Genomic DNA, 27,897 nt, shown 5'->3' with positions numbered 1-27,897 from the left:
CACTTCCTGTTATCCCTCAAAAAAAACCCCAAATTAATTAATTTTAGAGGAAAAGCAGAGCTGCCACCCCAGCTGGGAATAAACCCTTTTACTCCCTGTTATCCCTCAAAAAAATTCCAAATTTGGAGGAAAATCAGAGCTCCCATCCCAGCTGGAATTGGAACCTTGCACTCCCTGTTATCCCTCAAAAAACCCCAAAATTTGGAGTTAAAGCAGAGCTCCCACCCCAGCTGGAAATGGAGCCCTGAACTCCCTGTTATTCCTCAAAAAAATTCCCAAATTAATTAATTTTGGGAAAAAATCAGATCTCCCCCCCAGCTGGGACTGGAGCCTTGCACTTCCTGTTATCCCTCAAAAAAAAAAAAAAAAACAAACCCAAATTAATTAATTTTAGAGGAAAAGCAGAGCTGCCACCCCAGCTGGGAATAAACCCTTTTACTCCCTGTCATCCCCCAAAAATTCCAAAATTTGGAGGAAAAGCAGGGCTATCATCCCAGCTGGGAGTGGAACCTTGAACTCCTTTTATCCCTCAAAAAAAATCCAAATTTGGAGTTAAAGCAGAGCTCCCACCCCAGCTGGGAATGGAGCCTTGAACGCCCTGTTATTCCTCAAAAAACCACCAAATTAATTAATTTTAGAGGAAAAGCAGAGCTGCCACCCCAGCTGGGAATGGGGATGGCAAAGGCAGGGATGGCACAGGGAGAGCAGAGACCTGAACCGAGCACACCCCAAAAAATCCTGAATTATTTCACTAAAATCTTGCTTCCCCTCCTTCCCCACGCACAGACAGCAGGGCTCAGTAACCCCTACCAGAGACTGTGCCACAAAATTAATTAGCTGTTTAATTAGTTATCGTTTGAGGAGGGAAATGGCTGCAGAGTCCCACACAAACACACAGATTTCACACCCCTGAGCCACCTCCAGAATTAAACAGGATGAACCCAGAGAAGCTCCAAGGAGGTTCAAACCACTGAAATTTCACAATTCCACCAGGAAAACGTCCCCCAGGAAGTGACAGAGACAAGGAAATTCTGTAGGAAAATGGGAATAATGCAAAATAAACTCATAAATAAGGGAAAAAAATTTAAAAAAGGTTGAGCAGAGGTGGGAGAATCTCTGTTCTTACAGAAACACTGGTGGAAAATGCAGGAATAAAGGGAATAATGCAAAATGAGCTCATAAATAAGGAAAAAAAATATTAAAAAAGGTTGAGAAGAGGTGGGAGAATCTCTGGATTGTGGAAAATGCAGGAGGACACTTGGACAGTCCCTCCTTGCTGCAGTGAGTCTGTGCCTCAGCCAAACAAATGATGATTCTCATCCTCATTTGGCATTTTTGTTATTTGAAAACTTGGGTAAAATGTAGAAATATATTGATATATGAGCAATTCCAGCAGCGTTGATTCACAGCAGTTGAAATCCAAGACAAAATTCCAATGCTCTGTGTGTGTGTGGAAGGGAGAATTCCTTCCTTGTCCCTCTCAGGGAAAGGCAGGATGGGGATGTGGAGAGGAGAGAGTTTCTGAAATCTCAAATATTGGTGAATGCAGCAGAAATATCTGTGAGGGCAGATCAGTCACAGCCTAAATGCAAAACCAGCCCCAACTGCCCAACCCAAAGACAAAGTTCCTTCAGGAATTCCCTGGGAATTCCTCAGGAATTCCAGGCAGCAATTTCCAGGTTCTCTGTGGGATCCTGGATACAGGATTGTCTGTAAAAGTCCACCAGTCACTTTTACAACTCTCCTTTACATCCTTTTTTATTCTCTGCTTGAATTTCTCTCCCAACCAATTGGTCCCATCCAATCCACCCCCTGCTCCAGCTTTTCCTCCCCAAAAATCCTGGAATTCCCAGGAAATTTCACTCCCACAGGGGCAGTTCCTTTCCACACTGAGGTGTTGCAATCCCTGCAGGAAAACTCCAGTTTTCAGGGGAACATAGGAGAGAGTTTCTAAAATCACAAATATTGGCGAATGCAGCAGAAATAGCTTTGAGGACAGTTCATTCATGGCCGAAATGCAGAACCAGCCCCAACTGCCAAGTGCCCAGCCCAGAGACAAAATTCCCTCAGGAATTCCCTGGGAATCCCTCAGGAATTCCAGGCAGCAATTTCCAGGTTCTCTGTGGGATCCTGGATCCTGGATTCTCTGTAAAAGTCCACCAGTCACTTTTACAACTCTCCTTTACATCCTTTTTTATTCTCTGCTTGAATTTCTCTCCCAACCAATTGGTCCCATCCAATCCACCCCCTGCTCCAGCTTTTCCTCCCTAAAAATCCTGGAATTCCCAGGGAATTTCACTCCCACAGGGGCAGTTCCTTTCCACACTGAGGTGTTGCAATCCCTGCAGGAAAACTCCAGTTTTCAGGGGAACATAGGAGAGAGTTTCTAAAATCACAGATATTGGAGAATGCAGCAGAAATAGCTTTGAGGACAGTTCATTCATGGCCGAAATGCAGAACCAGCCTCAACTGCCAAGTGCCCAGCCCAGAGACAAAATTCCCTCAGGAATTCCCTGGGAATCCCTCAGGAATTCCAGGCAGCAATTTCCAGGTTCTCTGTAGGATCCTGGATACAGAATTCTCTGTAAAAGTCCACCAGTCACTTTTACAACTCTCCTTTACATCCTTTTTTATTCTCTGCTTGAATTTCTCTCCCAACCAATTGGTCTCATCCAATCCACCCCCTGCTCCAGCTTTTCCTCCCTAAAAATCCTGGAATTCCCAGGGAATTTCACTCCCACAGGAGCAGTTCCTTTCCACACTGAGGTGTTGCAATCCCTGCAGGAAAACTCCCATTTTCAGGGGGACACAGAGAGGAGAGAGTTTCTAAAATCACAAATATTGGTGAAGGGAGCAGAAATATCTGTGAGGGCAGATCAGTCACAGCCTAAATGCAGAACCAGCCCCAAATGCCCAGCCCAGAGACAAGATTCCCTCAGGAATTCCCTGGGAATTCCAGGCAGCAATCCCCAGCTTCTCTGTGGGTACAGCATTCTCTGTAAAAGTCCACCTGGGACTTTTACATTTTTATTCTCATCCTGAAATGTTCTCCCAACCAATTGATCTCCTCCAATCCACTCCCTGCTCCAGCTCTTCCTCCCCAAAAATCCTGGAATTCCCAGGGAATTTCACTCCCACTGGAGCAGTTCCTTTCCACATTGAGGTGTTGCAATCCCTGCAGGAAAACTCCAGTTTTCAGGGGGACACAGAGAGGAGAGAGTTTCTAAAATCACAGATATTGGAGAGTGCAGCAGAAATATCTGTGAGGGCAGATCAGTCACAGCCTAAATGCAAAACCAGCTCCAACTGCCCAACCCAAGGACAAAGTTCCTTCAGGAATTCCCTGGGAATCCCTCAGGAATTCCAGGCAGCAATTTCCACGTTCTCTGTGGGATCCTGGATACAGGATTCTCTGTAAAAGTCCACCAGTCACTTTTACAACTCTCCTTTACAACCTTTTTTATTCTCTGCTTGAATTTCTCTCCCAACCAATTGATCTTTTCCAATCCACCCCCTGCTCCAGCTTTTCCTCCCCAAAAATCCTGGAATTCCCAGGGAATTTCACTCCCACAGGGGCAGTTCCTTTCCACACTGAGGTGTTGCAATCCCTGCAGGAAAACTCCCATTTTTAGGGGGACACAGAGAGGAGTTTCTAGAATTACAAATATTGGAGAATGCAGCAGAAATATCTGTGAGGGCAGCTCAGTCACAGCCTAAATGCAGAACCAGCCCCAAGTGCCCAGCCCAGAGACAAAATTCCCTCAGGAATTCCCTAGGAATCCCTCAGGAATTCCAGGCAGCAATCCCCAGGTTCTCTGTGGGTACAGGATTCTCTGTAAAACCCCACCTGTGACTTTTACATTTTATTCTCTGCTTGAAATGTTCTCCCAACCACTTGGTCTCCTCCAATCCACCTCCTGCTCCAGCTCTTCCTCCCCAAAAATCCTGGAATTCCCAGGGAATTTCACTCCCACAGGAGCAGTTCCTTTCCACACTGAGGTGTTGCAATCCCTGCAGGAAAACTCCAGTTTTCAGCCTGTCCTGGACCCCATTCGAGCAGTGGTGTCAAACTGGTTTAAAATTAACACTCAGGGTGTGCAAATGTTTGGTTAAATAAGTGTACAGAACATAGAACAGACATGGGTGAGGCTCTCTGGGTGATTCAGCTGATGGAAATAACCTCCAGTTTGTGCAGGAGCCACCACACAGAGCACAGAAAGTCACCAAAATCCCCACAATCCTGTTTTTAAGCCCATTTTCCATCTTTCTCCAAGTTTTTTTTTTCATTAAAGCTCTATATTTCCTATAAAAATAACTGATTTTTTTCTTTTTAAACCCATTTTTTTTTTCCTAGAAGTCAACAGCTCCAGGCAGGACTGGAGTGCAGCATGTCAGCCCTGGGATTTCCATTGGACACACCAAATATTTCCATGGTTTCCTCGTTTGTTCACACTCGGCTGGATCAATAAGCAATTTCCCCCCACGTGTGGGATATCCAGGCAGCAGATGGTTTATTCCAGCTGCAATCTGCTCCAGCCTTTTACAACAACAACAACTTCAAAAATAATAATAATAGGCGGAATAAACAGAAGGGGTTTTCTTTATTGACCAAAAAAAAAAAAAACACACAAAAAAAACCAAAAACAAAAACAAAAACCCAAACAAACAACAACAAAAAAAAAAACCACAAAAAAAACCAAACAAAAAACAACACAAACTCTTTGCTTAATTCTCCTTGTGCAACAAGAGATCCACCAGTAACACCAGTGACACCAGTAACACCAGTGACACCAGTGACACCAGTTGGAGGGTTCAGAGATGAGGCCAGGCAGAATTCCCTGCAGAGAATTCCATGCTGCTGCTCCCCTGGCAGGGAATGCTCCTCATTCCAGCTCAGGGGACGCAGCCAGAGGAGAAATGTGATTATTTGTGTGTTCACAGTGAAATTAATCCCACAGGGAACCCCAAGTACAAGGAGTTTGTGCTGGTTTTCCCCGTGCAGCAGATCCAGGAGGGAGAGAGAGCCCAGCCTGTGGCAGGAGGGTGGAATGGGGGGATCCTCAGAACCTTTCGAAGGGCAATTTTTAAGCAGTTTTTCTTTTTCCCAAAACAACCTTGTGTAGACAATATTCCTTTCCCATGCCAACAGGAGTTGTTTGCTGTTTCTGTTCCTCAGCCCATGGGAGAGGTGTCAGTGCTCTGGACCAATAACGTGCCTTTAGCACAGCGTGTTATAAAAGGGCTGAATGGATTGTAAATAAACCTGCTGATTTCTGCTGCCCTGACTGGAGACAAACACCTTTATTTCGTGTCCTATCCCGACAACCCTGGGCCTGGTTTTCCAGGTTTTCCACTGCAGGAGCTCAACTGTAGCCCTGGTTCTGTGCCTGAGGTGTTTTGGTTTTCTGAAATTCTTTTCCCAGGGAATTTTCTGGAAACAGGAGAAATGTTTTTGGAACTGGAACTTTGTTCTTCATTCCTTTCCCCAGGAGGGACTTCTCCTTGCTGTCCCTCTGCTCTGCCCAATGGGAGTGAAGAGGTTTGTCTTTGTGTCACCAATCCAATTGGTCTGTGTGAAATAGTAGAAAAGGGAGACACATCCCAGAAATAAAGGAGTCATTTTCAGCCTTCTGAATCTCAGAGTCTGTGTCCTTGTGGTGTAAAACAGCATCACTCAACAACAGCCAGACCAAGGCCATTCCCTGCCCCGCTCAGGAATGTTCTGTTGCTGCTCCACGAGTGGATCACACAAAGCTCAGCACCACAGCCCTGGTGAAATGGGTCACACCCTCTCTGCCAGCACCAGAAAGAGCTTTTCAAGGTCTTCCTGCAGCTTTGGAATGGAAGATGGCCCACTCCAATTTTTATTTCTAGGCTTTGTTTCCATAAATATTCCCCCTGTCCCATTTCTGCCCTCGCACGTGCACAAAAATTTAGAATTTTGTGGGGAGCCTGCACTAAAAGCTGGTCCAGTGAAGGGGAAGAGTGTGTCCCTCCTGAATTCCTCATTCCCAGATGTCCTGGGTGAGATTATATTCCAGAGGACCAAATTTTCTGGTAACTTTTGTACAAAGTGGATTCTAAAATGGGAATCAGACTGGAGGTGCTGTTTATAAGAAAAAAACCCAATTTAAACTGGGTAATTCCTGATTCTGATGTGTGCTTTGAGGCTGTTACAAAGTTTATTGGCCCCAAGGGGATTCTCTACAGGAGAAAGAAGATTATAAAACTCAAATTTATAGGCCAAAGGTTGTCTGGTTAATGGCACAAGTAGAAAAAAGTTGTGGAAAGACACAGAAATCTTCCAGCCTGGTGATTTTGAAAGGAAAGGAGAAATTCTGCAGATGGGAGAGCTCAGAGCCCAAAGGGGCTCCAGGAGAGCTGGAGAGGGGCTGGGGACAAGGGATGGAGGGACAGGACACAGGGAATGGCTTCAAACCAGGAAAAGTGAGATTTAAATGGGATTTTGGGAAGGAATGAGGATGAGGAGGGGCTGGGATGGAATTCCCAGATTTGCTGTGGCTGCCTCTGGATCCCTGGCAGTGCCCAAGGCCAGGCTGGAGCACCTGGGACAGTGGGAGGTGTCCCTGCCCGTGGATTGTGTCACATTGGATGGGATTTAAGGACCTTCCAACCCAAACCATTCCAGAGAACAGACCCTGAGCCCAGGACACAAATCCAGGCTCTGCCGATCCCAGTTCACTGGGCAGGGACATCCCAGAGTGTGGAGCAGCCTCTGGAGCAGGGGCTCACACTCAGCACATTCCCTGGGCTCCACCCTCCAATAAACACAAACAACTGGTTTGGAAAGCGAAAATGGGAGGAAAACAATGATCAGACCTTTCATGAATAAACTGATTTTTTTTTTTTTTTTGCTCGAAAATTTAAGATCTCCTCATGAAACACAAAGGGGGAAATATCACTTCAAAATGCCTTTGGAGAAGATAAAAATGGGCAGCACCAGAGCAGCAGCCTTTGTGAGGATCCCTCCTGGAGAGAAACCTGATGGGTTCAAGGACCTTCCCTGGAGAAATCAGCTGAGGCTCAGGGGAGGGGAAAAAACCCCTGACAATAAAAGAGATGGGGAGGGAGGACAGAAAAGCTTCAGATGAAGGATCAGATGGATGAAGAGATGGAAATAGATGAAATAAAAAGATGAGCACTGCCTATTGGCAGGGAGACAGGTGGCACGGGGAGCTCTGTCTGATGTCCCCGCCGCTCTCGGCTTCCAGGCTGGGGATCAAACAGTCCCAGGAAAAGGCTTTCCAAAGGAAACAAAGCAATCCTCACATCCACAGTAATCAGCAGCCAGCACAAGGAAAGGGGACAGAAAATGCCCACCTGGAAGGAGGGGAAGGAAACAAAGGCAGAGCTGATGCCCAGGGAGAGCTCGCCGTGAGCAGGGCTCCCAGTGGGATCCCAGAGTTCCAACAGCGAGCCAGGGAAGGAAAACAGAGAGAAAAGAGGATTTTAATTTTTGCTATTTCTGTTTTTGAAAGGTTTGTAAAGACTGGAATTCACAGGACAAATGGTGGATGTTATCTGGGAGCTGCACACCTGTAGCCCTGGTTTTCTACATGAGGTGTTTTGATTTTCTGAAATTCTTTTCCCAGAGAATTTTCTGTAAACAGGAGAAATGTTTTTGGAACTGGAACTTTGTTCTTCATCCCTTTCCCCAGGAGGGACTTCTCCTTGCTGTCCCTCTGCTCTGCCCAATGGGAGTGAAGAGGTTTGTCTTTGTGTCACCAATCCAATTGGTCTGTGTGAAATAGTAGAAAAGGGAGACACAGCCCAGAAATAAAGGAGTCATTTTCAGCCTCCTGAATCTCAGAGTCTGTGTCCTTGTGGTGTAAAACAGCATCCCACACTCTTCTTGCCACAGCTCCTGGAGCTCTTCTGGGACTCAGCCACTCACACCTGGGAATTTTGGGATAACTCCTTCACCTGCATCACGTCTGCTGCTGAAGGAAACACCTCAGAGGGTTTGTTCTGCCCCAACGGCTTTGCAGAGGCTCCAGGTTCTCCCATCCCCAGCTCTTCCCCCATGGAAATCCAGGCCCCTACACTCCCCTCCAGATTTCTGAGCTCTGCCATGGTTTTGTGCAAAGAACAAGAAGTTACCTGATGCTGTTTCACACCACAACGACACAGGCTCTGAGATTCAGGAGGCTGAAAATGACTCCTTTATTTCTGGGATGTGTCTCCCTTTTCTACTATTTCACACAGACCAATTGGATTGGTGACACAAAGACAAACCTCTTCACTCCCATTGGGCAGAGCAGAGGGACAGCAAGGAGAAGTCCCTCCTGGGGAAAGGGATGAAGAACAAAGTTCCAGTTCCAAAAACATTTCTCCTGTTTGCAGAAAATTCCCTGGGAAAAGGATTTCAGAAAACCAAAACACGTCAGGCACAAACCAGAGTTACAGACCCCCACAGGGTTCAGTGTGGTTTGCCCAGTGGGGCTCTGACAGCCACTCCAGGATCAAGGAAATCTCCTTGGTTTGAAGGTTCTCCAAAGAGTAACTTTACAACTCATAGCAAGGCAGGTCTGTGTTCATGTGGAATCATCCCCTTGTGACTGTTCTGACCTCCAGGTAACTCAAACCACTCCACTCCTGTGTTTGGAAAGTCTGGAATAACACAAAACACCCCAAATGATTTTTGAATTTTTTCCACCTGGCCCAGAGGTGCCCAAAATCCCCATTTTCAATCTCAGCATCCCCCTGGAACAGCTCCCAGCCCGTTTTGTTCCCTGGATGGTTCATCCTGATGCCCCTGGAGGAGGGAAGAATTTCTGTCGAGTTCTCCCTCCTCTTCTGGGGGCTTCATTTGCTTCCTGACTGCAGCTGGTGCCAGGCAGTTTGTAAACAGCTCTCCAGAATTAATAAAAAATTAATACACGCTGTAAGAAATGATCAGAAATCACATGTGACCTCTTATTTATGTGCTTATCCTGCTTTAAAATTCATCAATGTTTAACCAGTACTCCTTAAACCACTTACAGAATGTACACACAGGCACTAATTAATTGCTGCTGTTAAGTTGGAATTGAGGCCAGCCCCTGCCTTGTCTCACCCAGACACCAGGTCAGGATGAAAAATAACAGCCAGGTGTGGATTGTAAAAACTATAAAATTAAAAAAAAAAGGCATAGGGGAAAGGTTATGGGATTTGTATGGGTTTTTTTGTTTGTTATTTATTTTGTTTCCTTTAAACTGAGTTCAGCTGTCTGCTGCTAATTTGGGCTCATACCTGATAATTACTTAAAACAGTGAACACGGAATAATTAAATCACTCAAAGGCTTTTCCTTTTTTTGAATATTAAAGATTAAACCTGTCCTGCCACACCCCCTCCCTATGAAGGAGGGATTTAACACTTGCTGGGGATGAAGAGAAATCTGTTCTATTTTTTTTTTTTTTTTTTTACCTGACACATTTTCAAAGGGAATATTTTTTTTTCCCCCTTTTAGATCTTGGTTTTTCTCCTTAGTGGTGATTTAACCTGCTGTTCTAACTCAAACTAAAGACAGACTTCAGGTGAGGATTTATTTTATATAAAGTTCTGTCTCTGAAGGATCCATCCCCAGGTGGCACCAGGAGAAGGAATTTTATTCACTGCTGGGAGAAGGGAGGCAGAGAGAGCTCAGCACATCCAGCTCCTTCTTTCTAAAACTATCTTAAGGATTTATTTGAAGTGAAAAAAGCATTTCCTGGTCAGAAATCATCCACAGGAAACATCCCAAAGCCCTGGGAACACCCCAGGGATGTGGCTGGTTGGGTTTTCCTGGTTTTCCGAACCTCTTCCAGTTTGCAGCTTTGAGTTTTAATGGGGGTGTCAAAAACCTGGGATGGTTCTGGAAAAAGAGATGTCCTAAAACCCAGATGTTCACCAAGCCTGTCCTTTTGTTGGGCTGCAGAGACAATAAATCCTCTCAATCTTCTGACTCAACTTCACCTTCAGCTCTTTCTCATCCCAAATTAAAGGGGGGGATAAAACTGGGGCAATTCCTGGACTCCTCAAGGAGGATCTTTAGTGAACCAGGATTTATTAATTCTGCAGGACAGGACAGGCTTGGGATCTTTGACAAACACCTTCATTTTTCCCTCACTCAACTGCCAAAATCCTGAATTTACAGAAGCTCTTAAATTTACATATTCCAGAATAACCCAGATCCTTCCAGAGCCTGTTTTTATTATGGATGTGGAGTGAAATAATCATCATTTACATCCCCACTGGAGCAGGAGACTGAAAGCAAAACTACAAAATTCCACATGGGTGAAGCCAAAACCTCCCCACATCTGGAGCCTGGGTGGTGAAAAAGTCCTTTCTTCAGGTTGTTTTTGGACAGTTGATATTTAATATTTTGTTAAATTGCTCTGAATAAGAAAGGAAACAACTTCCAGAATTCCCAGCACTCTGAGGATGCAGTAACATGATACTGAGCTTGGTTTGCAGTGATTTTTGGTGACTTCCAACCTAATGGGAATGTGGATTCCACCACTTTAAATTGTATTTAAATGGTATTTGGCCTTAAATGGCATTTCATAGCATGGGAAAACATCCATACTTTTAATTCCAGCCACTAAAGATTATGATCATTTCTCTCCACAGAGAGAAATGTGGAGATGTCACTGTTTCCTTTTGGTCTCAGAGAGCTGGGAGAGCAAATCCATGAAGGGAAAACCTGGGAATTGCTCCCACACGGAGCAAGGCAGGACTGAGCCATGGACAGAACCAAAACAGGATGGAAGGAGCAGGAGAATTCCTTATCAGCAACAGGGATAAATATCAATTTTCCTAGAATAATTCCATAAAAATGGGATTTTGTTGAGGGGCAGGAACGGGGCTGCAAATAAATCTCCACGTGGTTTGTGGCCACAGGGCTGGGGAGCACTCACAGCTCTCCTGGGCCATGAATTAAACCCCAGATTCTTCCTCCTCCCGGATGAGCTTAATGCCACACTGGAGAAAGGAATGATTTTAGCAGCTGGACAAGTTATTTCGTGCTGTGGAGGTTATTAACCTTTGGAACAAATTATCAGGGAAGTGGAGTTTGCTCGGCGAGTCCTCGAGTGACTCTCTGGAGGCGCCTCTCAGTGCAGGGAAATCACTGGTGCTGGAAACAGGGACATTTGTCAGGCTGGGTGGCCCTTGATGGACAAGGAACAAAGCAAAGGGGAAGTGTCTCGGCCCCACTTCCATTTTTTTATGTAGAATGAGAAAGTCTTTGGATGGTTTGGGTTGGGAAGGACTTTAAAAACCCACCCAGTGCCATTGCAGTGGCACCTTCACTACACTGAAACGTGTATGAGACTCAGAGCAAAATATCAGGGAAATATGAATTTTTTTCCCTACTTTTCCTCATGTCCTCCATGGAAAACTCGTTGAGGCAACATTAATTCCAGCCCCTCACCTTTTACAGCAAAACAACGGCGTCCAGACCTCACTCTTGAAAATTAATAGAAGAAATTTGGGAGCTAATCATAAACAGAGAGAGGTTAATCAATTCCTCAGATTGCCGAGGAGTTTATACGCACTGGGACCCTTAATAGATTCAACAAAGCAACAGCACCAAAGGAAATACCCATAGATCTTGTTTTCAAATAAAAATTTCTCATAATTCAAAATCGCCAGTGGGCTCCTTCCTTTCCTGATTTGTACAATTTGTGCTCCCACTGCAGAGAAACCACGCTCTGCCTTCATTTGCCTTCACAAGTGACATTGATGTGGCTTTTAAAGCCAGCAGCCTAATGTGTGATTTAGAGGCTCCGAGAAAAGGAAATTATAACTCTGGGGGAAGAAATGGCTGCGAAATTTCCATTGAAATCGTTCGATTTCACTCCAGGGACGAGGCAGCACCTGAGTGGCTTTAAGTCAGTTCTCTGTTGCATTTGAATATAGGCTGGAGGTTTAAAAGCACTAAACAGCCTTGTGCTAATGCCTCCCCAAGACAAAGCAGAGCTCTCCAGACTGGCTTTTATGGCAGGAACAAAACAGGCGCGGCTGGAGGCTCCAGATGATGCTTTTCCCTTTCATGCTGCAGCAGCAGCCAAACCCCAGCCCTGCTCCAGAGCCCCCACAGAGGCTGCAGTGAAAGTCAGGGCACCCCAGTAAAGTGGAGGGGAGGGCAGGGACAGCCAGTCAAGTGGGATTTTCAAAGGCTCAAGGGCTGGTTTAAATGCTCGGGTTCTAATGAAAGTCAACGTGACTTTGCTTTGCTTTCTTCTTTTCAAGAGCAACAGGATCTTTGCTGGCTCACAATAAATTACAGCAGAGTTTACAACACTTCCCAAATCCTGGGGCCTCATCCTGGATCCTCCTGGTTGCCAAATTCTCAGCAAGGAGGGACATCCTCCAGTGCTGGGAAGAAGGGCTCAGTTTCCCATGGAGAAACTTCCTCCAACATGAGGAAACGGCCTCAAGCTGCACCAAGGGAAGGTGAGGTTGGATATTTCTTCCCCAGAAGGGTCTTCAGGCACTGAACAAGTGTGACTAGAGGACACAAAAAGAGTGACACTCGTGCAGTCAGGTTGTCAGGGAAAAAAGAGGGGGATTTATTTTTCGACCTTGATTTATACAGATTCTGGACAATGACCAGGGATTGGAGGGAAAGGTGCCACCTCTTCCACCACAGTGGTTGAACTAGAAATCCATCAATTGTCCCTCCTCCAGAGAGGAATGTAAACATCACTTTGTTTACCTGAGAAACTCCACTACAAAAATACAAACATCAGAAGGCTGAAAAAGATCAGGACGACAAACAAGGGCAGTGGTGGATCTGCATCCCCAGGGGGAATTAAAATCCCTGTGGATGTGGCACTTGAGGATGTCATCAGTGGTGGCCTTGGCAGTGGACTCGATGATTTTAGAGAGTTTTTCCAACCTAAGCAATTTGATTTCAACTTCCAGCCCTTTTGATTCTACAGTTGTGTGGATCCTTGATTCGTGCAGAGCCCTGGGCTGTGCCAATCAGCAGGAACATCCCAGCCCTCCAGAGCTCAAGGAACTGGTGTGGTTTCCTTGGATAATTGGAAGAGGAAGGAGGATCCAGAGGAGCAGACCAAGCTCTGGCCTGAGGTTCTTGTGCAAATTAGAGCTGCCAAGAGCTGCAGACCCACATGAAAGGGGAGCAGAGCCTGATTGCCCAGTGGGATCGTGTATGGTGCCAGCTGGGGCGGGTCCCCATTCCCACCCTTCCTGCCTCGTTCCCAAACACTCCCGACAGAGCTGCTCTGAGGCTGGGCAAGATCACAAGGGGAGCAGAGAGATGGGTACCAAGTCTTGGTGAACTTCAGTGTTTGCAGCATCCAAACTTGTTGCAGTTTTCTTTTCCATCCTCTGAGCTGTGACTGGGATTTGTTTCCAGGCCAGGTGTGATCCCACCAGGTTGTGCTGCCTTTTTCCAGTTCTGCACAGCAAAGCTGGACCTGCCCAGGTGATTCAAACTGCCTTGAATGGCTTTGAACTGAAGGGTTGGATGGGATATTGGGAAGAAATTCCTCCCTGGAGGGTGGGGAGGGGCTGGGCTGGAATTCCCAGATTTGCTGTGGCTGCCCCTGGATCCCTGGCAGTGCCCAAGGCCAGGCTGGAGCACCTGGGACAGTGGGAGGTGTCCCTGCCCATGGCACTGGATGGGATTTAAGGTCCTTTCCTGTAGCCCTGGTTTTGTGCTTGAGATATTTTGGTTTTCTGAAATTCTTTTCTTTTCCAGGAAATTTTCTGTAAACAAGAGACGTGTTTTCCTAAAGAGTACCTATGTTTTCATTCCTTTTCCTAGGAGGTAAAGAGGGACATTCTTCTTGATGTCCCTCTGGTCTGACCAAGGTGATTGAAGAGGTTTGTTTCACCAATCAAATTGGTCTGTGTAGAATAGTATAAAGAAAGACACATCCCAAAAAATAATAAAAAAAGACATTTTCAGCCTTCTGAAGTTCGGAGTCTGTGTTGTTGTGGTGTAAAACAGCATCACATTCCAACCCAATCATTCCATAATTCCACAGGAGCAACACAGGAAAACGACGTCCAGAACACCAAGGCTTCTGTTTCCACAAAATCTCAGACGAGACAGAGCAGATGGAGGTAAATTATTAAGATGTGTCAGTGTTTATTCAGAGTGTCAGTCAGAGCGTGCACACGGAACCTCTGCCCTGACCTCGGGGGCTCCTGACCTCCCATCCCGCGGAATTAAAGGGATAATGATGAACAGCAGTCCTCTCCTTGGCCCACAATGTGAGAAGTGCCCGGCAATTAAGCAGCCTTTGAGGATGACACTGCTGATTATTTCAGGACAATCAAGCCAGGGCAGAGAAATGGGGTTGGGATGGGAAGAGCAGTGTCAGAGGCACAGTTAAACAATGCCTGGTCTGCCCGTCATTCCCACCAATTATTGCAGGAGGGGGAGAGGGAAAACTATTTATAACCTGTCAGTCTCCAGAAACCACAATTATGATGATTTAATTAACACATGGAGAGGCTTTAGGCAATCACATCGTTCTAAATTTAAGAAGCAGCACATTTCAGGCCCAGGATGATTTAGAACATTTAACAAATGCTGGTTGAACCGGGGCAGGGATTTGATGGCCTTGTTGGTTCCGTTTAAAGCATCCATCACAGCCCAAAGATAATCCAAACGGCTGTGGCAGTGAGGGATGAGAGCAGTGAGGAACCAGCAGGGCTTCCAGAGGCCATCACACAGAAGGAGAAGCTGATTCTTAACGAGGATTGACTGAAAATGAGCAAAACCACACAACTCAAGTCTCCATCAAACACACCCTTGGTGTGTTGGAAAAGCCTGGGAAAAAAATAGGGTTTGGGTGGATGAGAGTGCAAGGCATGGAGAGTGAGGCTGACCTTTCCCATGGACACCTTGGAGCTTGCACTCAGTGCCAAACAGCTCCTTCCCTGGAGGCCAAAGCTTGGGCTGAACTGTTCCAAACCTGGGCTCAGCTGGAGCATCCAAAACCAGGATCACAGAATCACAGAATCACCATGTTGGAAGAGACCTCCAAGATCATCGAGTCCAGCCCAGCCCCAACACCTCAACTAAACCCTGGCCCCGAGTGCCACATCCAGTCCTTGTTAAACACACCCAGGGATGGTGACTCCACCACCTCCCCGGGCAGACCATTCCAGAATTTATCACTCTTTCTGTAAAACCTTTTCCTGATATCCAACCTGTATTTCCCTTGGCTCAGCCCAAGGCTGTGTCCTCTGGTTCTGTCAGTGCTGCTGGAGAAAGAGCCCAACCCCAGCTGAGCACAGGCACCTTTCAGGGGGTTGTGGGGAGTGATCAGGTCACCCCTCCACATTTCACACCCAGTGACTCCACACCCAGCTCATTCCTCTCCTGCCACGACCGTTCTGCAGCCAAAATGCTCAGGCAGGAAACGTCCAGTGGTTTTATTTGACTAAAGGACTCACAAATCTCAGGATAAAGTCAAGGATAAAATCAGTCTCCCCATGAGCAAAATACACACCTGAACAAGGACACGACACCAAAGGCCCCCTTGGATCACAGTCAGATTGATCACGTTGGTTTTCCCCACAGCCCAAATCCACAAATATTATTTTTCTTTTTGTCGTTGTTCATTTCAGAGGAAACTGAATAAAACTGTGTTGGTGAAAGAACAGGGGAAAAAAGAAACCTTCAGAGCAAAGAGATTTTGCCTAAGATCACCAAGTATGTGATGCCAGGGCTAAAAATCAGGAGAATGTTCCTTATCTGATGAGTTTTGAGAACTGGAAGTACGAACAGAAAGTCTCACAAAGGATAGAAAAGCAGAGAAGCTCCAGCATCCTCACAAAACCTTTTTGTAGGAAGTTGCAGCAGATGGAGACACAGCCCTGGACCACAGAGCTCTGAGGAGACTCTGCCTTGCCAGCACCCAAGAACTGCTCCTGTCCCAGCCAGTTTTATTCAAATGTATCTAAAGAACCCCCAAATAAATCTATATTTGAGCTAAGAAGCAAAGGGGGAGTTTTGCTGTAGCTGGACATTGCACAGAGGGTGAGAAATCAGAGATAATCAGCATTTTCTGGCCTTCCCTGCCTTCTCCTTCTTGGAATTCCCAACCCATTGCCCATGACAACACCACGACTGATCCATCTGCCAGGAAGAGATTCCTATTTCCTTGTAAATTAAAAAGGCAAAGGCAAAACAAATCCTCCAGGCCAAGAAGCCAACGCTGCCAACAGCCTCTCATGTCATCCCTTTCCCTACAGCTTCAACAAAGCCGAATTCTGCAGCCTGAGACACAGCTGAGAACTCCCCGGGAACCCCTCAGGATCGACCCACCTGTGTTTGTGTGGAGGTGGGAAGATGCAGAGGTGATCTGAGCTCGTCTGGCTGCACTGGAGGCAGAGGTGATAAAAGCTGAGCAGTGTCAGAGCCGCCTCTGGCCGCAGCCCGTCCGTGTTCAGGGCTGGAAAACCTGCCTGGAGCAGCAATCCTGGTGTGCTGGGAGTGCTGTGAACACGGATCACTCGGAATTTCTCATGTCACAGAGTTTACACCACAGATAACAGGATGGAGGGAGGGATGGACACTTCTGCTCCTGCTGGGAGAGACTGAGAATTGCAATCACAGAATCACAGAATCACCAGGTTGGAAAAGACCTCCAAGATCATCGAGTCCAGCCCAGCCCCAACACCTCAACTAAACCCTGGCCCCGAGTGCCACATCCAGTCTTTGTTAAACACATCCAGGGATGGTGACTGCACCACCTCCCCAGGCAGACCATTCCAGGGCTTTATCACTCTTTCCAGTACTTTATCACTCTTTCTGTAAAAAACTTTTTCCTGATATCCCACCTGTATTTCCCTTGGCTCAGCCTGAGGCTGTGTCCTCTGGTTCTGTCAGCGCTGCCTGGAGAAAGAGCCCAACCCCCCTGAGCACAGGCGCCTTTCAGGGGGTTGTGGGGAGTGATCAGGTCACCCCTGAATCTCCTTTTCTCCAGGATAAACACCCCCAGCTCCCTCAGCCCTTCCTCACAGGGTTTGTGTTCCCAGCCCCTCTCCAGCCTCGGGGCCTCCTCTGGACATGCTCAAGGCTCTGAATGTCCTTCCTGAGCTGAGGGGCCAGAGCTGGACACAGCACTCAATGTCCATCCCAAACTGGACACAGCACTCAATGTCCATCCTGAACTGGACACAGCACTCGAGGTGTGGCCTCACCAGTGCCCAGTCCAGGGGCAGAGTGACCTCCCTGCTCCTGCTGGCCACACCATTCCTGGTCCAGGGCAGGAGCCATTGGCCCTTTGGCCACCAGGGCACTCTGCTGGCTCATGTCCAGCTGTCCATCAGTCCCCCAGGTCCCTTTCACTGTCCAGCTCCTGTCCCCAGCCCAGAGCACTGCAGGGGTTGTCGTGGCCAAAGTGCAGGACCTGGCATCAATGGTACCAGGAGCATCTCCAGGGAGAGCTGGGGCCTGAAACCCAATCCCAAGGGATTTGAGACCTGTAGGTGTCTTCTGCCAGGGGCGGGTGGTCCAAAGGAATGTCCAGGAGCAGAGCAAACCATGAACATAGCCCTGGTTATTCCCAGCCACTGGATTTCAGAGAGAATTCCCAACATCCAGGCTCAGGTCAGCTCTGTTATCCAGGAGAAGTGTGTCAGGAATATTTCCAGCATCAGAATATTTCCTAATAAAACTGTTTGTCCCGCCCAGTGTGTGTCTTGTATTTTGTATGTGTTTAAAATTAAAACCCAGATTTGAAAATATTCCTTCCCCAATTCTGAGCATTGTTAGTGTGAGCTCCACTCTAATCCATTCCTTTTTCCTCCTTAAAACACTGGCAGCACATCACAGAGTGCCAGCTAAGGCAGGGGAAGGGGGGAGAGCAAGAAAAGGGAGATGGGGAGGGAAAAGGGCATCTGTGACAATTCCAGGAGTGCAGGAATCCCTCACAGGGAATGTAACAGGAATAACCAGTGTCCTCCTCCCTTCAGTGCAGCAGCCTCTCCATTTGAGCATAACTCCCACCACGAGGGTTCTGGAAAGTGGCAACATTTGGGGAAGCAGGAAGAAAAGGTGAAGAGGGAGCAGAGGGAGGATGATCCCAGCTGGACGTTGTGCCTGAGGCTGGGAATCCACAGAGCAATTAGAGAGCTCTGGTAATGAGCTGTCAGCCTCAGGACAGGCCTCATGGAGCAAATGCAGAGCCTGGAATTGCTCAGGGAAGTTCCCCAGCTCAGGAGGATTTGGGAGAGGTGGGTTCAGCTCCTTCCCTCACTCTGAGCTCTGCATTACCCCGGAGCAATCCACTCCCAGGGTCTCAGCAGCACCTGGACCCCAACCCCAAATCCCTGATGAGCTCCTCTCCCAGCCAGGCACCAGAGGAAGCACCCAGTAAGAGTTTCAGAAGTGTTCCACATCCTCCTGCATTTCCTTTCCAAATTTGCAGCCCTCAATTGCTGCGGGAGGCAGCAGCTGGCTCAGCTCCGCCGGAAACACGGCCAGTCAATTTTGGGAACATCTTTGGGAGCTCTCACACTTGGCAAGTGCTGAGCCCAGGGAAATTTTGGAATTTTGGGGAATTTTTGTCCCCTGTGCATTTCTTGCTGCGTCCCTGGTGCCTCTCCAGCACAGCTCCCCTTAGACTGGGGTTATTTTTGCAATGCCAAGGGCAAAGAGAGGCTCGGAGTGGTAAAAACTCCCCATCCCTGGAATGTCCAAGGCCAGGTTGGATGAGGCTTGGAGCAACCCAGGGCTGGGGAAAATGTCCCTTCCCATGGCAGGAGGTGGCACTGGGTGATCCTCAAGACTCCTTCCATCCAAACCATTTTATGACTCAATGATTTCTAAAATGTGCCTTCTCTGAGCCCTCTCTGAGCTGTTCCTCCCCAGGGCAGAGCTCTGAGGAGCAGCACTGTCACCTTCCCTGACTCTCCCCATACAAACCCAGGGCTCAGAACACTTTCTTTGGGCTGGTTCACCCTCAGTTTACAGCCCAAGACAAATTGTAGGTTTTACAGCCACAGAAGGCTGGAAGAAGAGAGGGGAGAAGGAGTCAGAGCATGAAAGAAGCAGAATCCAGTTAACAGTGCTCATCCTCCTGTGGCACTGGAAATAAATCCCTGGTGCTTTGGCCCTGCAGTGAGCACAAAGGGTTAATGAGGAGTGTCCTGGGTTGTGGTGTAGGATGTGCACACAGTATTTATCCCATCCCCATCCCCATGAGCTGTTGGAACCAGGTGGGGCAGTGTTTTCCCAGGCCCCTCCTTTGGGCTCTTCTGCTCATGGCCCATCAATGCCTTGCCCAGGACTCACAGGGAACTCCCTCCAGGAGCTCTCTCTGTTTAATGGGCCATCAAGGAGCCACTGCACGACTCCTCATCCCATTGGGAGATGCTCCCAATGCCCAGGGGGAGGAGCCAAGCATTCCCACCTGGAGAGAATCTGGGATTTGGGACAGGACAAGCAGCCCTGAGCCACTGGATTCCCAGAGGAGCAGAGCTCCCAGACCTTTCTGTGGGATCACTGCTTCAGGAAGAGCCCCTCACCTGGACTGCTCCCACCACCCTGCTCAGGGTGTGTTCTGACTCTGTCAGTGCTCCTTTGTGTTATTGCATTGATTTTATTTTATTTTTTACCTTTTTACCTTTCTTCTTATTAAATTGTATTTCTGACTTGGAGCCTCTCACTCGTTTTGCTTTCAAACCATGACAAAGAGTTTCTGCTCCCATCTGCTCACTCCTCACCTCCCAGTCCTGCTCTTTGCAGTGTCCCACCTGTGGGATCACCCCATTCCCCCCAGCCCTGATGAACCCACAGCTCAGCCAGGGGTCAGCATTCCTCACAAACCCCTCAGGCTGATGGCCAAAGGAAATGCAACCACTGCTCTTAAAAGAAATTAAAAAATGTAAAATTCAGGCAGTCCTTGAGTGATTTCTCCCATGAGGTCACAACACCCCCTGAGCTCAGGCTGAACCCCCAGGGCACCCCTTTTAATGCTGAGTTACAGAACTGCAGCCTCACCCCAAACCCTCTCTGGAGATGGAAATTATTCTGGTTTATCCTCTTTGCTTCTCGCTCCAAGCAGCACCATGATGTCCAATAAATAAATAATAAAAGCAGCATGTCAACATTTCCCTTTAAATGAGGCTCAGGAGAAGGTCTGCAGCAGCCCACCAAGCCTTCAGATATTTAATTCCTTTATATATATATGGGAAGAGGGGAAGGAGCAGAATTCCAGCTGAAGGTTATCCTGTTTGTTTGATTTAAAATGTGTGAACATGAGTGACAACCAGTCCTGTCCTCACTCCTGTGGCAAACACAGCAGAGCTGTCCCTGTGTGTGAACAGGTGGCTGTTTATCCACGGGCTGTGGCCAGACAGGAGGAGGAGAGGTGTAAAAAAGCGACCTCACAGCGCTCAGTTCACACAAAAAAAGCTGTTCACCTGTCTGCCCTGTTGTTTGTTTTGTCCCTGCCAGCTCGGGAGAGGGGACAGCAATGACCTTCCAGGAGACAGAAACATTTTCCTCCTGCCCACAGCACCTTCCCAGCCAGCCCTTCCCAGATATTCCGTGAGTGTGACACGCATGAAATACAGAACACCACAGCCAGCTCCGTGAAAATCACTTTTTACAGCTTCCAGATCCCCAGCAAACACACAAATAAACGGGAAAGTGAGAGGGAGGGAGATGCAGAGAGCAAATCCCAGGCGGAGGGAGGGAGCAGCACTCTGCTAACCGGATGGCCAGAGCCAAAATCAGGAGCATCCAGTTATTTTAGCCAGCCCTGCCAAGAGACTAAACAGACGAGCACAGGCCAGGTGTCAGTGATTATAATCCCACTGTTGCCAAAGTCGCTCCCGTTTGCAGCCAGCCTGCCTTTGGCTCCCTCTCCCCAGCACAAGGAATAATTCCTGAAGCAGGGACCGGGAAGAGCAGCCCCAAAAAGCACAGCTGCTCCAGGGCAGCTCTCACCTGTGGGCCTCTGCTGAATGCTCAGAACCTCATGGAATTGTAAAACAGCACCATCCCTGGGGCTGCTGTGGAGGAAAGAAGCTGTGGAAATACCTCAGCACATTATTCCCAGGCTGGTTCTGCTGTGGAAAATGAGAGGCTCATGGATGAGATGAGCTGGAAGCTTCTGCACCCAAAATGATCCCGAAATGAAGGTCCCAGCTGTGCCCACCTGATCTCAAAACCCACCCCACACCAGAGCAGTGTCTGATCAGGGATCTCTTTCCTTTCCCAGCTCAAATGGAACGGATCCATCACCCTTTCCCAAAAACCACACCATTTTTGGACCCTCAGCTGCCCCCTGCATGGGGGGTGAACACATGGAAGAGGACAAGGCTTTACAAAATATTGCTGCAGGAAGTGAAATCCATCAGCTGCTAAGCAATAATGAGTCCTGGAGCCTGCCTGCCCTCATGCAGCTCTCCAGGCACTCCTCTCCCCTCTGAGGGCTTCTTTTTTTGGGAGAAACCTCAGGCTGAGTGCAGGGAATGAGGCAGGCAGCCCCGGGGGAGGATGGGCCTGGGCTGCATCACACCTGCACAAAATAATAGTTTTCCACAAGTATGGGTAAATTAGGAAATAAAGAGAGGTTCCATTTCCTTTTTTTTTTTTTTTTTCTTCACCAAACACAAACCCTTTCCACTGCTGAAGACTCTACAAGGGTTTTTCTTACCATTTTTAAGTGCTGTACAGTGAATATCTCTCCTTTTACAAGTGGAACCTTGTAGCTATGGAGACGCAGAATGTCAAATCCAAGCTGAAGACAGGATTTCAGTGGGGGCTTTGGGTTGCTACATGTGCCTTCAATGATCTGCTTTCCATCTCCTGAAGTCTTTATTATTCTCCATTATTTATTAGTCTCTAACAGTGTGCAAAGAGCGGCTGGATGTTCAATAAGGACACGGACACAGAGTGACCTGTCAGAAACAGCTCTGGGGCGCCCTGACCGGTCTGATTTACACCCAGGGGCACCATAAACCCACCCTTAGACCTGCAGAGTTGCCATCAGTTTAATTTAACCCGGATTAAACCGTCCTGGTGCTGCCACAGCACCTGGAAGGCAGGTGAGCTGGGGTCCCCTGGTGTTTGATGCTGTGTGTAACAACCCGGGGGAATTCCACCGGGCTGACCTCCTGTGTCTGCACCTGCAAGGGCTCCTGAGCCTTGTAATTACCTGCTGTAATCCAAATTATCCCAATTCCAGTCTCCCAAACATCGTCCCTACCTCCTGTCATCCAGAATGCATCAGGGATGGTGGTGTCATTACCTGGGTGCTCAGTTACCTGCCTGTTTGCCACCATGGAGTAAATCAAACAGCATTTCAGTCAAGGTAATGAAACTTCAGTGGTGTTAAACCTGAGCGTGAAGGGGACAGAGCCTTCCAGGCCAGATTAATGCTCTCTGTGACAGCCAGGGGAAATTCAAAATAACTTGAACATCACTCATTTTCTACCTGTGCTGGTAGCAGTGAATAAACCAAACCACACACCTTCATTCTGCATTTTCCTGGGGCAGCGACAGGGACATGCCAGGTGGTTTTCTGTTCTGAAGGCAACACTGCTCCAGAGAAAGCAACCCCAAACCACTGCATTTTTCTTCCTTCCCCTTAACTCCACAGTCCAAAACCATCCAAAACCGTCTGGGGATTTCAGGTGCCAAAAATGAAACCTCTCAAAGGCGCCCCATTGTCAGAGAGTGAAAACATTGGGTTTGGAACAATCCAGACCCCAGAACTGCAGATCCCACTCTGCTCATCTTCACCACACCTCCCACAGCACCAAATTCCAGGGCTCAGCATCCCCACAGCCAATCCCAACCTGCACAAAGGGCTGGGAATAAACTCCAACAGGCACATCAAACACTCCCAGGTAGAACATCCACAACCAAAGAAGAAAAGTCCACCTGGTGCCACATCACAGGCAGGATTAAGAGACCAGGACTGCAGTGGAATTGTGCAAATCCTCCTTTGCAGCTCTAAATGAGCAGCAGCATTCCAAACAAACCTGTCCCCTGCATCCACAGCAGTGGAGTCATGGGCAGGAGAGCAGCAAAACCATTTGGAATTTCCTTTGCAAAGCTGGACCAGCAGAAGAGAAGCGCTGAGAGCTTTTCCTGATTGTGTTTTCCCATGTTGCTGAGTCAAATCCCAACACGGCCTGAAGATTGTGGAAATCAACTCCAGCAGGGCTGTCTAAGCCTCCACTGATCACCAAAATGAAATTAAACCCTCCAAGAATCCCCTTCTCCCAACCCAGATATTTGCAAATGTGCTGTTTGACAAAGGCTCAGGTCCAGAGGAGCCTCTGTGTTTCTGCTGCTCCAGGAAAAACAGCTCCAAGATCCTGCTGCAGTCCTGTTGTCCCCAGGTTTGCTCCTGAACCAGATCAGAAATGCAGGAAATCTTTGGCATTACCATTAAATAGGCCATGAACCCCTCAAGATTTGGTGTGGGGGTCTGGAGAAAAGAGGTTTCCATATTTAGTTTTAAACCAGAAAAGGCTCTTAAGCTCCTCTGTATCTAACAATCCATTAAAAACAGGATTCTCTTGTAGCCACAGCTCATCAAATGGGTGCAAACAGGAGGAGAACAACACTCCAGATGCCTTTATCACAGTTGTTGACTCCAACTTAATCGCTTTTTTAATAAGTCTTAATTATTCAAAATAATCACCATCCCTTCCCTGCCTGTTGTCATTTAACGCGAGAGAACCTTCTACAGAGCAAACCCCAAAGCAGGAGACAAGAAAAAAGAGGAACAAAATCTCATTAATCTTTCTAATATTTAGAGATACCTCAAGAGCTTCGAACATTTACCTCTCCTTCCCAGCAGCTGAAATGGTTTTAGGAGGATCATGGTTCATACCTCGCATTCCCTGGAGCCAGAGATGGTGTAGGTGCAGGGCCCAGATCCATTAACGGATACATCCATGGTCTCAGAGTTTGTTGGCTTGTAGTCCACGTAATATTCCTGCAAAGGGGAGTTCATTTGCCTCTCCGATTCCCGGGCCTTTTTCCTGCGCCTCTTCATGAGCGTGTGCTGCTGGAGCTGCTTCATGCTGGCGGGATAACGCTTCCAGGACACGTAGATGACCAGCAGGATCATGGCCACGGAGAGGAAGAGGGCCACGCTCCCGGCGATGATCTTGTGGAAGGACACGTGCTCGTACTCCGGCTCCACCGCGGGCGTCGGGATGTCTGCGGAAGGGCTCGGCGCGGCCGACGTCGGCTGGTGGCTCTCCAGTTTGGAAACGGTGGGTTTGGGGATGAACAGGGGTCTCTGCGGGGTTTTGGGAGCCTGGTAGGACCTCTCGGTGGCCACCACCTGGATTTCGGCGCAGATGTTGTAGGTTTCCACGGCGTCGCTCACCTTCTCGCCCTGGATGTGTTTGGGGCCCGCGCAGATCATGGTGCTCTCCTTATTCCCCTTGAAATTCTTAAGCCAATTAAACAGGGGGCAAATGCTTCGAGTACATTCCCACATATTCCCGGACAGAGTGATGGAGATGAGCGAGATCCACGTGTTGATGGTCTCCTGGGAGATGTTGGTGAGTTTGTTGGAATCCAGGTTCAGCTTTTGCAGGTTGGGCAGGCACTGGAAGGTGCCGGGCTCTACCCCCGCGATGTCGTTGCCCGATAAATCCAAGTTGTGCAAGGAACTCCAGGTCCACGTCAAGCCCTGGCTGATGGAGCGGATCCTATTCCACTGCAGGTAGATGGAGCGGAGGTTGAAGAGCCGCGGGAAGTGGGCAAAGTTGATCTTAGAAAACTGGTTGTGCTCCAAGTGGAGCTCCGTCAGCTTCAAGAGGCCGGCGAAGGCGTTGCGGGACAAGCTCCGCAGGCGGTTGTAGCCCAGGTCCAGGAAGTCGAGGTTGCGGCAGTCCTGGAAGACGCGGATGGGCACCGTCTTCAGCGAGTTGGACCTCAGGTGCAGGATCAGCAGCTTGCGGAGCCCCTTGAACTGCTCCGCCTGCAGCACCTGCAGCTTGTTGTAGGACAGGTCCAGGTTGCGCAGGTTGGGCACGGGGTGGAAGGTCTTGTTGTGCAGGTGGGTGATTTTGTTGGAGCTCAGGATCAGCTCCTTCAGCCGGCGGATGCCCTGGAAGGCGTCCTCATCCACGGAGCTGATGTAGTTGTGGTCCAGGTAAAGCCATATGAGCTGGTTGAGGCCCGCGAACTGGTGCGATTTCAGCTTCTGGATGCTGTTGTAGCGCAGGGACAAGCCCTGGGAGCCGCCGGAGATGTTGTGGGGGATGTCGCGGAAGGCGTGCGACTCGCAGTACACGATCTTGCCGTCGCAGCGGCAGTTCCTGGGGCAGGCTCGCTGTGCACCCGCCAGCCCCGCCAGCAGCGCCAGGGGCAGCAGCCCCAGCAGCACCCCGGAGCCTCCCCGCCGCTTGATTACATGGAAACCTGCAACGTCCGAGAGGAAAAAAGGGCCGTTGGAAAAGCCTGGAGGATAAATGACCAGATTAGCGCGTCACTGGGGGCTCGGGGACAGCCCCAGCTGGGCTGGGCTGAGCTGAGCTGAGCGCTGGGGATTTGGGAGACAACCTGTTCACCTCCTGCCTCGGCTCTTTGTGGTGCAAATCGCTGTCCTTGGAGCGCCTGCCTGGCCACCCCTCCTGCCCCCAGCACCTCCAGACTCCCCAGCAGCACCAGGAGCCTGTTTTCCCTCCTGTCCTCCAGCTCTCCGAGGAGCTGGGGTGTCCTTAGAGCTCCGCGCCGGGGTTGGAACAATAAACATATTTGTCAAGTCACTGTGCTGGATGCTCCATAGTGCTGGAGAGGAAATGAGCCAGAGCTTCTGCTCAGACGTGCTGCTCAACGTGTTCCTCAAGGAAAGCAACTGCAAGTCCGGTCCCCCCCAGCCCCAAATTACCCCAGAAAGAGGGAAATCTACTTCTCCTGGAGTTTGAGCTGTCTTTATAACATCTATTTATTGTAAAATGAGGCACTAAGTAACGGTTTTACTTTTTGCAGTGAGTGATTCGGGTTTAGGAGTGGGTTTAAGTGAAACTCGTGGGGTTTATGTAGCTGAAATGCAGAAATAGATGCAGGGAACTAAGTCCATCCATAGAGAGGAGTGTGCCAGGAATGCTGGCGTGGGACCCCAATGCCAGGGGAAGGCAGGAGACAAATTCCTCTTAAATGAACCACTGCCTTAACCCACGTTCATTTAAACTTATCCACATATGGCTGTGAATACCTTGAACAGCTCTTAATTTGAATTAATCCAGCAGATGATGAAAACAGCCACCCCAACTCCTCCAGAGAGCAGCAAACCCAGAAAGTTTAGAGGGGGATATTTCTCCTTCAATTCCCCTCTCCTGATTGATTTTAAGGGTTTGCCTTTAAGATGTCACGCTTGTCATGCAGCAGCAGCGCTGGATGTGAGGACATATGTAATAATTGAATATATAGAATCCTGAATAATCCTGAGAGGGCGTGGAGGGGGTGTCAGAGCCCCCAGCACCCATCTGCACGCCTGAAATAATTTTAGGGCTGCAGCCTCTCTGTCCAGAGTTGCAGCCTTGCTGAGAATGAAAATGCATCCTTCCGACAGGAAATATTTCAAGGGCTCATATCTCCTTGATAAATAATCACGTTATTATTTGCCACACATGCACACAAAAAAAAAGCAACAAAAAAAAAAAAAACCAACCCAGTGCTGCAGGTCTTTAATCCAATTTTACACCAAAGGGGCAATCTGCAAAAAATAATTCCTGATCTAGACAGCCCCTGCCTTCCACTTTAATGGGGAGATTTCTAATTTAAATCCTCATTTTTTCGCTCCGCTCTCTCTGCCAGCAGCAGCCAGCTAGAAATATGTTCTGCCTGTTACAGACTCGGGGGCTGGGGAGGGAGGGAGGGGGGGAAGGAAGGAGGGGAATAAACCTGGGGAGAAAAAAAAAAAAAAAAAAAAAAAAAAAAAAAAAAAAAAAAAATCCTGACTGGCAAATGACTGCTGGAAATGTAGCAGAGGTACCAGGGGCAGTCTATGCAAGAAACAACTCTCCTCCTGCATCCCCTTTGCTTCCCACATCCTGCAAAGTGTCACCCCGGCCGGGATTTGGGATTTGGGGGATTTGGGGTGCGGGGCACACCCAGAGCTCCCCCTGCCCGGCACTGGGGCTTGGCTGGACCCGGGGCAGGAATTCACCCTGGGTTGAGAGGTGTGTGTGTGTGTGTGTGTGCCCGGAGAGGGGGACAAGGGCTAAAAATACAGCGGCGGGTGCCGTGAGTCACCTGGCAGCGGAACTGCTGCTGCTGCCCCCCCTCCCCTCCCCTCCCCTCCCCTCCCGCCACCGGGGATAATCCAGCTGCAAAACCCACCCCACAGCTGCAGCCCTGCCACAAAACAAACCACAAAAAGTTCACTCACCCATCCTTTTGTCATCAATAACGTCCTCCTTCAGCCTTTCTCCAGCTGGTTTTCTCCTCTCTCTTCTCCCTTTTTTTTTTTTTTTTTTTTTTTTTTTTTTTTGGCTTTCCTCTCACCTCTCTCTCTTTTTTTTAAATCAAAACCGGTTCCTTCGCTGTAAAAGCATCAGCATCTTCATGTCACAGCCCGGCTGCCGGCCCCGGCCCCGCCGCCATCCAGCGCCCGCCGGGAACCCACAAAGTTCCCCGGAGAGGACCCGGCGAGAATTTTGGGGGCTGAGGAAGGGAAGGGAGAGGGAAGGGGTTGGGGGTGGGGAAGGCAGGACGGAGGATGGGGGGAGTGTGGGGGGTAGGGAGGGACTCTAGGCTCGCAGAGCCATTGTGGAAGTCACCAGAGAAGCGAGAAGGGGCGATGGGCGAGAAAAGCCGGGCCGGGCGATGGAGGAGAAGCAACTTCTCTGCGAGGAGGGAGCGGAGCTCTGGCGGCGCCTGGCATCCCTCATTCTGCTGCCTTTGGCCATTGCCGGGCACGGCGATCCATCCTCCTCCT

At 48.7% G+C, this 27,897-nt stretch overlaps 1 protein-coding gene across 3 annotated transcripts in view; it reads right to left on the bottom strand.

Moving 5' to 3' along the window:
• LRRTM4 (leucine rich repeat transmembrane neuronal 4) overlaps positions 1-27,688 on the bottom strand; it is a gene marked incomplete at its 3' end in the record, with an annotated part of 248,058 nt that extends 220,370 nt beyond the window's left edge. For 2 of the 3 annotated variants that reach the window (XM_083880477.1, XM_083880478.1), the window contains exons 1-2: positions 27,349-27,688; positions 23,830-25,376 (exon numbers count right to left, since the gene is read on the bottom strand). In XM_083880477.1, coding sequence (XP_083736603.1) covers positions 23,830-25,376; positions 27,349-27,352 — 1,551 coding nt within the window. In that variant the 5' untranslated portion in view covers positions 27,353-27,688. Of the gene's footprint in view, positions 1-23,780; positions 25,377-27,348 lie in introns of all 3 variants that reach the window. The other variant, XM_083880479.1, reaches the window with a different exon arrangement.
• Between the last annotated feature and the right edge of the window lie 209 nt (positions 27,689-27,897).

This window comes from Zosterops lateralis (genome assembly GCF_965231275.1).
Source record: "Zosterops lateralis genome assembly, chromosome: 30".
In the NCBI taxonomy this organism is placed as follows: domain Eukaryota; kingdom Metazoa; phylum Chordata; class Aves; order Passeriformes; family Zosteropidae; genus Zosterops; species Zosterops lateralis.
This window is presented reverse-complemented; position numbering and strand designations above follow the sequence as displayed.